General features: G+C 43.0%; 2 protein-coding genes across 2 annotated transcripts; both read right to left on the bottom strand.

Annotated features, from left to right (window-relative positions):
- Positions 1-334: 334 nt before the first annotated feature.
- LOC126558301 (diphosphomevalonate decarboxylase) lies at positions 335-1,907 on the bottom strand. The gene is made up of 6 exons (XM_050214294.1): positions 1,776-1,907; positions 1,625-1,695; positions 1,442-1,556; positions 1,241-1,375; positions 845-1,170; positions 335-781 (listed from the first exon to the last, which is right to left on the bottom strand). Exons 1-6 carry the CDS (start codon positions 1,828-1,830, stop codon positions 338-340), a joined length of 1,146 nt encoding a protein of 381 aa, XP_050070251.1. The 5' UTR covers positions 1,831-1,907; the 3' UTR covers positions 335-337.
- Positions 1,908-2,836: 929 nt separating this feature from the next.
- On the bottom strand, positions 2,837-5,922 carry LOC126559396 (uncharacterized). The gene is made up of 3 exons (XM_050215549.1): positions 5,898-5,922; positions 3,051-3,296; positions 2,837-2,972 (listed from the first exon to the last, which is right to left on the bottom strand). Exons 1-3 carry the CDS (start codon positions 5,916-5,918, stop codon positions 2,838-2,840), a joined length of 402 nt encoding a protein of 133 aa, XP_050071506.1. The 5' UTR covers positions 5,919-5,922; the 3' UTR covers position 2,837.
- Positions 5,923-13,855: the final 7,933 nt, after the last annotated feature.

Consider the following 13,855-nt stretch of genomic DNA (forward strand, 5'->3'; position numbering starts at 1 on the left):
CTAGTGCCTCGATGCTAGTAAAACTTCCCATAAACGGAATAAAAACAAACCATTCCCCGGCACAGCTGATAACTGTCAAAGGATGATGCGATGAAAGCGTCAAAAAGGCGGTTTTGAAATTTTGTTCGAAAAAATCCGTTATTTAGGGTGTATTTACGACAAAAAAGTGTGCTTCTTTGCAGTTCTTTTTTTTATTGCAAGCTCCCCAATTAAGCTCTCACCGTGTGATGAAATAAATAAACAAAACTATCCCAAAAATACCATAAGAAAAAATTAAATTCAAACCGAAAGGTAAGTAACAATTATTAAATAGAAATGTAAGCCACTTTTTTCGCACTTAATCAACACGTTTCGGTCCTTCACCAACCTTCGTGTGGATAATGTAGCGCAACAGGTTCGGTTCTTCAACGGCGAACGATTCCAGGATACTAGCCGGGACAGCTTGCATAGCTGCTTCATCATTCGGAATGCCTTTATAGTACTCTTCGGCCGTACTTTCACTAAATGGGAAGACACGACGCACGATGGCCGACACTTCGGCAACATCCTTCTCCAGTAGGAACAGACAAGCGTTCGGACCGGCATCAAAGCTGTACGCAACCTTAACGGGTGCAACTTTTCCGGCAAGATTATTAATTTGATCCACCATCCGGATGATTGTGCGCGACACATCGTTCATGTAGAAGCAGGGTGGATAGGTGTCCAAACAGATCGCATGGAATTGGTTGCTATCCTTCATCGCTATACGCCCGAATGTATCAAAGTCTTTTTGTGCGATTGCCTAAAAGAAAGAAGGGAAAATATGAGTTATTCGCTGAGACATAATTAACTCTTTCCTACCTACCTTTTGCACCAACTTGACACGCTCCGGAACGCAGACGGAAGCACGATGCTTGAGCAAATCGGACGTTTTTACGCTGGTGGCCATCCCCTGCGTAGATGCGGTAGCTTTTTTACGATCGCTCACAACGAGTATCAGCACGTGCATTTCCGGCCAAGCGGAGGCCGGTGCTAGCTGGACCGCTAATGAGTCCGAACCATCCGCACGTTCACCGCGAGCCCACTGCACGTAACCCGAGTAAAGACTGCGACAGGCCGAGCCACTTCCCATTCGTGCTATACCGCTCAGCTCTTCACCTTCGATGCCATACAGCGTCGCCAATGTGTAAACTAAAAATGGATTGAGATTCTGGATTAATATATCATCAATTATTTACAAAGCCGCATAGTTTATACTAACCGAAACATGCATACCCTGCCGCACTGGATGCCAACCCAGCAGCTGTAGGAAAATTGTTCTCCGACACAACCTGGATGTTCCACTCCAGCATCTCCGGCTTCGGGCATTTACCAGATTCTTTAGCTCTCCTACGTACTATAGTCAATGAAGCAAAGTGTAAAAAGAGAACAAAAATCACACCCCGTTACGTTTGCCATTTACCTTCCTGAAGGCATCGTTGGATACGTGGATTTGCGAAAGACTCTTCCACCCCATTGAGGCGGAGCACATTCTTTGCAATCTCCGGACCGGCAGTGATCGTAGTTTTTGTACGAAGCTAGAAGTAAGAACGCAGCTCTTCATAAATTATTCAACATCTTCATCCAAAGCATCCGCGTCACTTACATTGTCCGTCGAGAGGGTAACGCTGATAGAATCGTTTATCGGTAAAATCAGGTCATCGTCACGCTTTCCCCCTAAAAATGCGTGCAAGATGAAGATGAACAGTTTTGCTCCACCGCTCTGGAGCATCGATCGAACGAACGAAGATACTTACAGTATTTTATTATGGCAATGTTCACCGGCGCAATGCATGTGACCGACGTAGACATAATGCAAGATTACAATTTGTTTTACAACTTAAAAAACGGCCAAAAGCTACACCAAAACCCTCCCAAAATCCACGAGCCAACTTTTACTCGCTGTTTGCCTTTTGGAACTGCACGTTTAGAGTGGGTAGTTCAGTGCTCGGTTGAAATGTCACAAAAAACGTAAACAAAAGGTTCGCAAGCGCAACACGTTGTTCTCTCCTCTTTCTCTACTTTTATTCTCTCTCTCTTTCTCTCTCTTTCTCTCTCGCTCTCCCGGCTATTTTCTTTGCGCGGTAAAAGCGTAATTTAAATCATTTTTGCTAGCCACATGGCAGCCATTTTAACATGCTGGAATTACACCTGCATTTCACTACAATTCAATATTCAGGCTCGTTTGTATGTGGATTATCGGTGAGCTAAATACGGAAGTTTAAAATGAAAAACTTCTAATGAAAAAAAATCACTAATTAAAACGGTTGCTGTAGCAAAGCAATAAAAACGCATCATGTTTCCTCTTTTTTACACATTTAAAATAGATTTATTTTTTACCTAATTAGTCCTAACTAATCGCCTGCAGGGTCTCTAGCTTTTACAGTTGTGAACATCTTGCGTGAAATACTTTGTTCAAGGCTAAGTACCTTTCCCCTCTAGGTAAGTATCTGATTTTTTTTTATCGATGTTTTTCTTTTGTGTGTGTTTCACTTAAACACTTAATAAGCCAAAAAGTGAATAGACAATTACATACAATCACAGTTACAAATAAAGGATTTTTTGAACGGACGTGTACGAGATATTAAAACAATGAGATGAGGACACAAACGATCGCTGTCGCTGTGAATAAATAACCGATGGTGCGATGAATGATGTAAACTATCAATAATAAATACTATCGTCAAGGTGTAAGGCTTCAAATTATGTGCTAGTCCTAGCTATCGTCGTAATGATTGGATAAACTTGGAAAACGAGAAATCCTATTCGGAAGTGGCATGCCGGGCCATCTCAGGGCCATCCCGGGGGTACGTGGCAGGTTACGTTTGTATTCCATAGTAAACGTACTCTTTGCACCATGTCATCGTGTGATCCTCGTTGTTGCAGCACATCGGGAACACTATCGATGACTTTGTCACCTTCGAACAGCGTTGGCAAAGCTCGTTTATGTCCTCCTGTGGAAGAAAGGAAAATTCATTCAGTAAGATATACCAGTTCGGTCTGACGTTTGTTTCTAGATCCTGCACACTTACATCTTCATAACACTGTTGCACGCGTTTGTAATCTGCGTCGTAGTAATCCTCATAATCTGTAGATCTCCTTTTGTGCTGATGGTTGTGCTGGTGGGTCCTTTCGGCCGTGGCTGCTCTGCTGCGTAGAAGATGGTCCACGAGGCGCAATTGTTTGCTGTGCCGCACGCTTGACGGTCTTGCCGTGATGTGTGGGACAAGACTAACCAGACAAACGATCACCAACATCAGCCGTAGAGATTTCAGCATCTGAGAAAGAGGAGAGCAGAACGAGACACACACATAAGTACCGTTTGATATAGGGCCGAAAAGATGCAATTCATCGTGAAGCAGAAGATCAGGTCTGAAGGTTTGGTCCAAAGTCCAGTGTCGCAAATGCTAAAACACACACATACCATGTCATGGGTCAGTTTGTGAGTAAACAATCTCACGGTGGCCATTTCTTGGGTGATAAGCCATCCCTTGTTCCGCGATCAAACTGAATCATGTCCCCCAAAAGGAAGTGGTGGGCGGGCGTCTTTGACCTATGCACTACGCAACTAACTCCGTTTCCCAGTAAGCAAAGGGAAAGCAGGATCCACCCTCACATTGACATTCGCAAGTCTTTCAAGTGCATTCGTAGCGATTGCATGTACCACCCACTCGGTACGGTTGATAAGACCGTTGTTCAGATCGATGGCCGTAAACAAATAAATCCCACAACGGTGAACGACACGTCGCCCGCCGTGCTAGACGATCGTGATCTGAACGTGCACGCGGTGTTTCCCATTTCCAAGATGGCGGAATCGAGCCACATGTCGCACAAGGAAGACGAGTTGAGCATGACGACAACAAATCCATCTCGCGGTAAGTGGTCGGGCGGTGTGACATGGTTACTAGTAAACTCGGATGCACTCAGCACATGATAAGCGAGCAGCACCTACAGCCATGACACAGTTTTCCCCTTTATATTCACCGCATATACACATATTGTCGACCAGCCTGCTCTCACGAGCTCGGGCCTCTCGTCGGGGTAAACAACAACAGTTCCGCACAGGATCCACCGGACCGGACGTGTTTAACACGCTGTCTCCGGGCGAGTGAGACTTCTTGATTTGTCCAAACCGTCCAGCTGACCGTACAACAACCACCATCACAGAAGAAGGAGATCATCGCTAGATTCATGACATCACTTGCTGCTCCTTCGCAGGTTATCGTCCCGTCCCGGAGGCGAAAAGCTAACGAGCACAAATTACATCACTCTCTTAGCTAGTGTTGATCGCTAAGGTGCTCCCCTGCCAGATCCCGAAAAGTTCCCCAACAGAGCACAGTACAACGAGGCACCGGTCAGTTGCTAAGGGCCCGTTTGGTGTTGTGCCATTTAACACAAAAATCGCTTCCCGCTAATCTTTCAATTGGACCAAACCAGCATCAAAATCGGCCACCCCTAGTGACGTCACGAAGTTTGACACTCGTTGGCTGGGCGACAGCTACTACGTCACCGGCACCGACATTGGTCGCTTATCAACGACCGGATCCGGAACTACCTCCAACGTGCGATCCTGCATGCTAGCTCGATGATAATCAGCGATGGTTGTTGGTCCGATCAGGCTGACACACTGACAACGATCCAAAACAATCGCCAACCCGCAGGCCGCTATGTGATGCCAAGTGCATTTAAACGACACCAAACAAAACGGCCCCCGGTACGGCCGTTGACCGCCATTGGTTGCGTTTAGTGACACCGGCACGAGGGCTACGAGGTCGTAGCCTTGGCCATACCGGCTCGCCTCACCCTGTCCCTCCCGGTGGTGCGAGGTGTTCCTCACGTGATATGTGGAGAGCTGAGCTGAGCTGCGATTACTACCGAGATAAGCGATCAACTCGTCCAACGATAAACGAATATAATCGCGATCACGTACCAGTAGGTGCAGGTGTGTGAATTGCAACATTATTTCATCATATTGCATACAATTAGTAATCTCAATTCACGCCACCTGATAAGACAGGTTCGATCCGAGGCTGCAACCATCTGGAGGGAGGGCTTGTTTGATTTGAAGCCGAACAATAATAAAGAGTCAATGAGTCAAATGGGACCGTTTTCCCCCACTTTCAGGTGTCCAATTACAATGCCAATTGCAACCAGGTGTTTTTGTGTTAGGTTCCAGTTTTTTTTTTTAATGAAAGAGAAGACGTTGACTCATAGAGGCCACACGTCAGTATCAGGGGCATTGGGTCGGATAATAAACGGACAGGTTACGTGTTACGTCGGTTCGCTCGTGATATTCGCATTCGTCAGACACCCGACAAGGATGACACACGCACCCGTCCGTACCCGTCGGGGGAATATCTGGATCTGTCTGCTGAAACGAGCCTCCCTCGTTGCATTTCTTGTTCGCGTGTGCAGATAAGCCACTTAGGCATGACATTTTTATTTAATTTTAAAACTCTCTCTATTTAATCGTTTTGGGAAAATTCTGTCAAATTTTTCCCACATATACGTCCGGGTCGAGCTGTCAACAAGTTCCTAGTATTGAGCTATTTGTTTTTCTAGGAGTATTTCTTGGAGATTGATAACCATCTTTCAAGCCATGTTACCAACCTTGAAGCTCACGAGAAGAAACAACAAACATAATAGTAATAATCATCTCTTTGGTGAACTCTTGCAATTCGGCAGGATCTGCCGACGGAACGTTCCAGATGAATTGTCCGATCATGCCTTTAAGATATCTCTTTTGCCACACGGCCTCTGCCTATCTCTGGCATGCTGACGAATCAGAGTTGTGAATTGAAAAATTGAATAGTGCACTGATCTCTCTTCTTGATCGCACCCAGATCGCTTTAAACTAAGTCACAAGATTATGCTCTTACCTTACTGCTCTTGTACTCCATCGTCTCGAAGGATTTATTTTCACACTTCACTACTTTAGTTCCCAAAATTCCCAAATGTCCTTTTCTCAAACGTCACTTTCGCACTCGCTAATACACACGTTAGTTTCCTGGCGTACGCCTCACTGTTGCACGGTTTGCTAGTGAATCCTTTTCGCACACTCGCTGGCTGGTCGAAAGACACAAAATTCACACTCTATCCTACACCGTACCGTCCCGATCGAATGCTATCAATGAAGTGAGCCTGCCCGTTGACGGTAACCGGCAGTACTATTTATTTATACACAACCGGAAAATACCGCTCTCGGCCACCGGTCTCGCAGCTACGCAGCTTGCATCAGTCGCTCAAATGTTTTGTAGCTCTATCTCTCTGCTCGGCAAATGTTGGTGCGCGTTGAAGGAGCGGGTCCCAACCGTTCCCGATTGGCTGCCGGTGGCGCCCCCCTCATCCGTTATCTTGTAGCTCACTTTTTTTTTTTTGGTCTTTTCTTGTAAGCACATTGCGCACCTCGCGCATCCTCCAGACATTCGTCCAGAAAAGGAGAGGGACGTACTTCACAGCCGCGTAACCTGTAGGTCTCGTGCGAGAATCGTGATCAAGGGGAATTGTTTTTCTTTCACCCGAGCGAGAGTGTTGAAGTGCGATGATGGATTTGGAACCAGCGCGCTCTGCTCCCCAAATATTTGCGCCACCACACCGATTCCGATCACGTTGTAAAGCGTTCGGAAAGATCGTCGGCGCTGATTAGAGCAATAGCACGGGTGCTATAAAGTGTTGGGAACTCCCTCGTACACTTTAGCCAACAATTTCACCCGATTGCATCACGGGGCGGGCACGATCTCGGGGAGGATGCCGGGGCCGGGTAATCTAGGGATGAATGGAATTCCTTTACCAGATTGTATGGTACTGCTCTCGAGTAAAGCATCCTTACTACGGACAGGTCACCTACAATGTGGCGCAGTTTATTTTGCGTTATAATCTGTTCACGCTACGCTACGGGATTGATAATGGCAAAACCTTTGGACGACGAGGACGCCAAGGTACAAGCGAAATACTTAGACGCACTTTTACTCGCACTTCAAGTGAAGTGGCTTGTTTTGGCTAGGTGTTGTAGGCGACAAACTCGGCAAACTCGTCGGTAGTTGCATAAACGCATCGATCTTGCATTGGTTTCTTCTAGTCCCAGTCTGGCGGAATAGTTAACTGAATGGTACAAGGTCACGATTTGCATAAATACACCCGTACGGTCATGCCCGTTGTTATGCTGCCCGTTGGGTTTGCCCTGACAGTTGACATGACGCCGTTGGATCAATTCAATCACACCGCCTGGGAAGAACGGATCGGTACGGCAATAAGGTGCACACGGTCTAATTGCTTGCTGGACATTCCCCTTTTTCTTCGTGAAGCTATTACCTGGGAAATACCCTTAACATCTCCGCACCCTTTGCATTGATACCGATACTATCTCCGCTTGATGCAAAGAGGTCGTGTGTATGTCCACCAAGAATTTGGGCTCGACTTGTAGCTCATAACACTCCAAAAACAATGTAAAAATAACAACATAGCCACATGATTTCAGGTGCCAGTTTGATGGATGGCAGCAGTGCTTTGACGTTGATGCCAAGCTGTCTTTCTTTCTCTTATCATCTCCTGGCATCCGAGGGCCAACGCTCCCATCATTTAATGGGTTGATCTGAAACTTATCTACTGCAGGCAGAGGTATCCTTTAGCTTACTCCTCCAGCACCTCCCAGAATCATCGCATCATCATCGCTACTGATAAGGCATCGAGTCATTATCGAAGTCATGGGTTTTCTACGATGACGGCGTCCTGGATAGTGACGCACGGCGGAAGGAAATGTTTGAGCACGAGACGAAACATCGGTTGGGAAAATGGGTCTGCTTAGTCATGATCGTAGCCCACACCCATTGGCATCCCCATCTCAAAACCCACTTCATATCTGGATCACCACCAGGTGTACGAATGATAGCATCTCCTTCCTGTGGGTGGGCGATTCGGTAACTGACGTACACGTGGTTTGTTTTATTTATTTTATTTTCACCAAAATCAAGCGGCTTAAGCGGCTGCTGTAAACTTTCCCACCTGATAGGAAGCAGCGTAACTAAGCTTTTAAAATAAATAATATGAAGTAGAAGACCCGTCAAATCAATTGCATGGCATTTCCAAGGGTGAAATATTACGTCAGAACAGATAAACAGTGAAGCCAATCGAGGCTACGGCCGACTGTGTTTTAAGCCTTTTAAGGGATTACTTTTGGGGTATCCCCGATGCGGATAAGGCTCGAGAGGGTTAATCATTTCTTTGGAATCCTGCGAGTTATCAAATCGTGGCCGTGTGACTTACCTCCAATTTATTGTCATACGTTTTGTCGTCGGTTATTTTCCGTCTGTGTCTATGTTTTAATTATCTCTTTCTATTAGCATTGTGTTGTTGTGATTTCCCCACACGGTCAGGTGTGACGTTAGTCAGCGAGGTTGGAATGATATTAAGTAATCGATGCACTAACAATAAATCGATTGAAATAAGTGTTCGATTAAGTCTCTCACTTCCAAATTGGACACGATTCTACGATTGATGATGATGTGATTCAGAGATTTTCCACAAGCAATTAAATGGATGCAATTAACTTTCCATTAATCATATTTATAAAATAATGTAAATCTAACATGAGAAAAACTGATTGCCGTTAGCTGACTCGACTTATTGATACCACCTTAGGCGAATCGACAATCCAACGGAGGTACCGTCCGGAAGGGATTCAAATACCCAGTCCTGTCGAATGAAAGACTGACGCCAATGCCGTCTCTGCCCATCTTCTCGCTGAAAAAATTTAAAAAATGAATAATTTTCAAATCTATTCCACCGACAGGACCAACCCTTTAGTGGTAAGCCATCCTTTTAAGCGATTCAAATAAATAAATATAAAATTTAAATAAAATTATATTTTTTTATATTTTTTTAAAAAGTATTGCTGCTTCATGCGCCTTGAGAAAATAATGAAGAAAATCTGAAATGATAAAGAAAAAGAAAAATAAAATAAATCGCAGCGAAAATTGATGTTTTAATTAGTTTTTAAAGAATCATAAATTACATATTTGAAATATTTTTGAAATATTTTTGCTTAGCAATACGGCCAGGCCGTCCCTTATGAATAAAAAAAAATATATATATTTTTGCTTAATTTTTCAGATACTTCAACAATTTATTTTCCATGCAAGTTTTCCTTCATGTAAAACAACTATGTGATGGTTTTAAAAAATTGATACAAAGATACATGTAGCATGAAATGCCCTTTGATCAGGTAAATAGGGGTTTTCATAATTATTTTTATTAATCGATTTTAGCTCCCTGATTTGCAGCAAATTTGGTAAACACCCGGAATATATCGCTTCACATGGGTAGCAAAATATCGAGAACTTACTATAAAAATCAGATACTATAGTTTTCAGAAAGATAAATTGTTGCAAGATATTTAGGAAAAATTGGCACCCCCAAGACTGTTAGATTCCAAACTGTACATGAGAAAAAAATCTTAAAGTAGCAAGGAATTCTATTGTAGTTATAATAAACGATCGGATAACATTAATCATTATTAGAAACTCTCTTAAGCACTCGAAGCGGCACAAAATATTGACAAGATAAGAAATATCGGACACATATTTTGCTTAAATTCTTGTTTTCATTTAATTTTCTTGTGTTTCTTAATTATCGTTATTTTGTTTATGAAATTACTTACTTAAATCAATTGATTCTTAGCTCTACGTTATTTCCCAGGATTTTTTTAGGTTTATCTTATTTTTTCATACATTTTTACTAACGATTTTATGTGGCTATGTTACGTTCGTATGATTGCAGCATCTTCAAACTTTTTTTAAAAAATGTCATCATTCGTATGATGCGACCAGTCTATGAAATTATTTTAAAATTAATATAAATATGAAAAACGATTTTAAAGGGAAGATTTAAAAACAGTCAACATTTCCAGACGCAAGATCTTGCAATATACTCCGAACTAAAACATTCACCAAAGGGTTAGCTATTTGGACTACGTGAGGACGATCACGTTCCACATGCCTAACGATCAGCTTTTTGGGACATCACACAACAGTCTCCAAGAAATCACCCTTTGGCAAACCGGCTCAGGATTCTATGGCATTTCCGGAACGTACGATACGCTCATTGTTAAGCTGCACAGTTTTCCTGCATAACTCGAACCATCGAAAGAGAATCAGCAATCTGATGCAATCGGGCCGGTCCGTTGCTAGTGCTCGCCAAGAGAGGGAAAGAAAGCAGGTGGTCCAGGTTGTTCGCATGGCGGAACGGCGCTTGCCCGACACCTCATGTTCAATGTTGAACGGTTTTCATCATGATGATACAGCACAAAACATGTTTAAACAAGAAATTCGCAACCTTCTTTCCTTCTTCCTTTAACAAAAAAAAAGCACACAACCACGAGGGCCACCTCAACCACCAGGCGCATGCTTTAGCCCCATCATGCACAGCGGTTCGCCGGTTCGGGATAAGGAGTCCAATGTTCAACCAACAACAACAAAAAAAAAGGCAAACAAATTCTTCGAAACCATTTACAAGCTATTTCGGCGGCAAATTTCGCTTTATGCTCTCTCACTTCGCCCAGCGCCGAACATGGCGAGTTCGATTTTGCGACCACGCGGATCTTATCGTTCGCGTGCGCCAGCGCAAGTGAAAGAGATTTGGTCGCCGAAACACGATCGCGATAGAGCGACACGACGCGCAGTGGGACGTTCGCGAACCATTGAGGTGTGTCCAGTGTGTGGCGGGCTTGCCGGCACAGCTGATGGCGCGATGAGTAATTCCTATGACACACGTATATACAGGACGGACGGTAACAGATTCGCGGCAACAGCTGACCGCGTGCACGACCAGCGCAAGATCGATCGCTGCTAGCGATCGTCGCCATTCTTTCGGGTTCCGCAGGTCTCCGATGATGGTTTGGGTGGGGATGTTTTCGATTGGTCGCTGCCATTGACACAAATTTCCCTCTTTCATTCATCTCGGCTTGGTGCGATGAAGCAAAATTCGGCGTGCAGATCACTTCACTCGGTTGGACCTTTGTGGGGTGAACATTTTCGCAAAACTCTGTTGCTAAGGGACAAATGTTGGTCCTCGTGGCGAGAATCACCAATCCTCGTGTGTAGTGATGACGTTGCATGCTTCCGACGTGCTTGCCGACCGAACGGAGCCACTGAGTGACGTAGTGGAGCACATGCTTTACGGGACACGTTTTAATAGGCGTCGACGACACGATGGATGGATAGCTTGTGCAAACAGGATGTAATGCGAGACGTGTGAGACGTGTGACGTGAGTGGCGAAACTGATTTTGATGTTACTTTTTTTATGATCGTATTGTACGCAATGACTAACAGCTAAGAAATGTACCTTGAACTGACACTCTATTGTAGCTCAAATATTGACCTCTAAATTTTTCCCTATCGATCTTTTCTCGATCATAATATCAAAGAAAGGGTAAACGATTACATAGAATCCGATCATTTAGGCTCCTCCATTACGTCAATCAGGGTCGGTTTGTTCGATGGAAAAGATACTGTTCTTGGTACAAAGTGTTTCCTTGAACTTCTCCCCCATTCCAACAGTTAGTGTGTAACGAAGCTGTTATACATCAATCATTTTACAAACTTTGTCTTGTCAATTTGTTGATAGCTACAAGCACTAAGCAGATCTAATACCAATTGTACATAATTCCTAATAACTGCAGCTATGCCTCAAAATTCCACTCAAGATTTATAGAACATTGTCACACAAGTACCCCTCCTGTAGCATAGTTGACTCCGTTGAACATAAGCATAAAACATTAACTGATTCCAATTATGACACGTACGGTCGATAAGCGGACAGCTAAGTACCATTGACATCTATGGGTAGCGCTTTGATGTGCGACATTCCCAGGGAAGGTCATCATGATTTGGCATTATCACCGATCGGAACCACGATGACCGGCAAAAAAAAACTCGGGAAGCTTAATTTATAGTGCACCTTATGGGTTGTTCGGTTAATATCACAATGCGGAAGGTTCCGGTACACGAATGGAATCGCTTATCTATGTTGCTTTCCGTACGGCTCGAGCAGATAGCATTATGATTAATTCTCACACGCTTCGCATTAATGCTCTTGAGTTACATGAGCGCACCCGGTGTGTTTGTTTGACCGAGTTTTGAGGTCATATTATGGTTATCTTCGTGTTAGCTTTGATGGATGGAGGTTTTGCTTTATTTTTTGAATTTAGTCTATAGTTTTTGCTGTTTTGTAATGTGTTGTTATTCTTTATCAATTTTATGAATTTGTGTCATTTTTTATGCATTACTTATTTCATCTATTCTTTTTACGAAAGCAGCAGCGTTGGTTGCATGGTGTTAATATTATAATAATTTTGATTGCTTATATATAATTTTTTATGTATTCTCCATTGTTGCGCATCATTTTCTCATTTATTTTTTATTATTTTTTATTACGGCCTTGTCAACATTTCTTCTGTGGATTATATTAAAGCTTTACAAGTTTTAATTAAGATTGTATTGTAATGATAGTACGCGGTCTAATGGTGAGGCGACAGCGTCATCGGTCTTCACACGGCATGACTTTATTAAAATCCCATACGAGCAATCCAACTACGTGGTATTAGCAAATCCAATAGTAAAATGAAAAAGAGAGGGCGTGAGTGTTGTGATAAAAATGAATTCATTTGAATTTTTAAAAATATATTTCAAATAAAACCATTATGCCTTTTTATGTTGTGCATTATCTGGTCCAGTTATGCTCCAAGATCGACCATGATGTACAGGAAGATTTTTGCTTTGCTAGCTTTTTTGTACTTCAACTTTACTGTTACAAACTGATATTACGAAAGATTTAATTCATTATTTAGCGCCTTGTATACAGTGATCATAACATAACGAAACTTTTGAATTATACGCAACGACGAATAATCGAGTTTTCAAAGCTCGAGTATGCGATGTTTTGCTGAACAATCGACTTTCATCGACTGGCTGAAGCGAAAGAGAAGCATCAGTGTGTCTCTCTTTTTGACTGGAAGTGATTCTCGCTCCATCTTTTGTTCCAAGACTATGGGCAAATAACCTTCCATATGTTTTTTTCAGGAATATGTTAACAATTTTTCTTAACACTAGAAAGCATCAGAAAACATGCGTTTCTGTCTAGCTTGTGTGGGGCAGAACTCGTACAAGACTGTTTACATTTATAAAAACAAGGATCAAAACAATCGTAACGCAATTCTGTTATAGTAAATACTGGCATGAAAATGTCCCACAAATCTAAAACTAATAATTTACTTTCGTTGTTTTTCGTTGTGCTCTATTGTGTCAGCTTATTTATTCCTCGAACAAATTCCGATGCATCTCGAGATGTTATTTCGTGTAAATTATCTCGTAAAGCGCTACGGTGATGGGAACGTTACCAGTGTGAGGTATCTGGATTATCCGTGTTTGATCGGGTCGTGGTTGTTGGAACAAAATGTTCCAAAACTACCTCTTCTGGCTTTATTCTTTTCGTAAAACGGATGATCTTTCAGTTTTGTGATGCTTTTATGTATAAAAATAATTAGCACACAATTTAAAACATTTAAATTTATTTTACCGAATTGACTGCCCTGCTCCGTGTGTGCGATAGTCCCACAGCAAAGCTAGTGGCCTCGCTCTGCTATAGTTGCTTCTCGTTTTGCTTGCTACCATGAACTATGGACAAACTCACGTCCATAATGGACTACGGGAACAAACATTCCGTCAAAATACGAACCTTCGCCAGCTGCAGCAAGCGCGAGTGAATAAACATTCATTCGTGTTATTTAAATCGTTTTGTTTCAAGCGCGTATTCGCTTACAACCTCTGCTGCACTGCGGGTGCA

The sequence above is a fragment of the Anopheles maculipalpis genome, chromosome 2RL, assembly GCF_943734695.1.
Source record: "Anopheles maculipalpis chromosome 2RL, idAnoMacuDA_375_x, whole genome shotgun sequence".
In the NCBI taxonomy this organism is placed as follows: domain Eukaryota; kingdom Metazoa; phylum Arthropoda; class Insecta; order Diptera; family Culicidae; genus Anopheles; species Anopheles maculipalpis.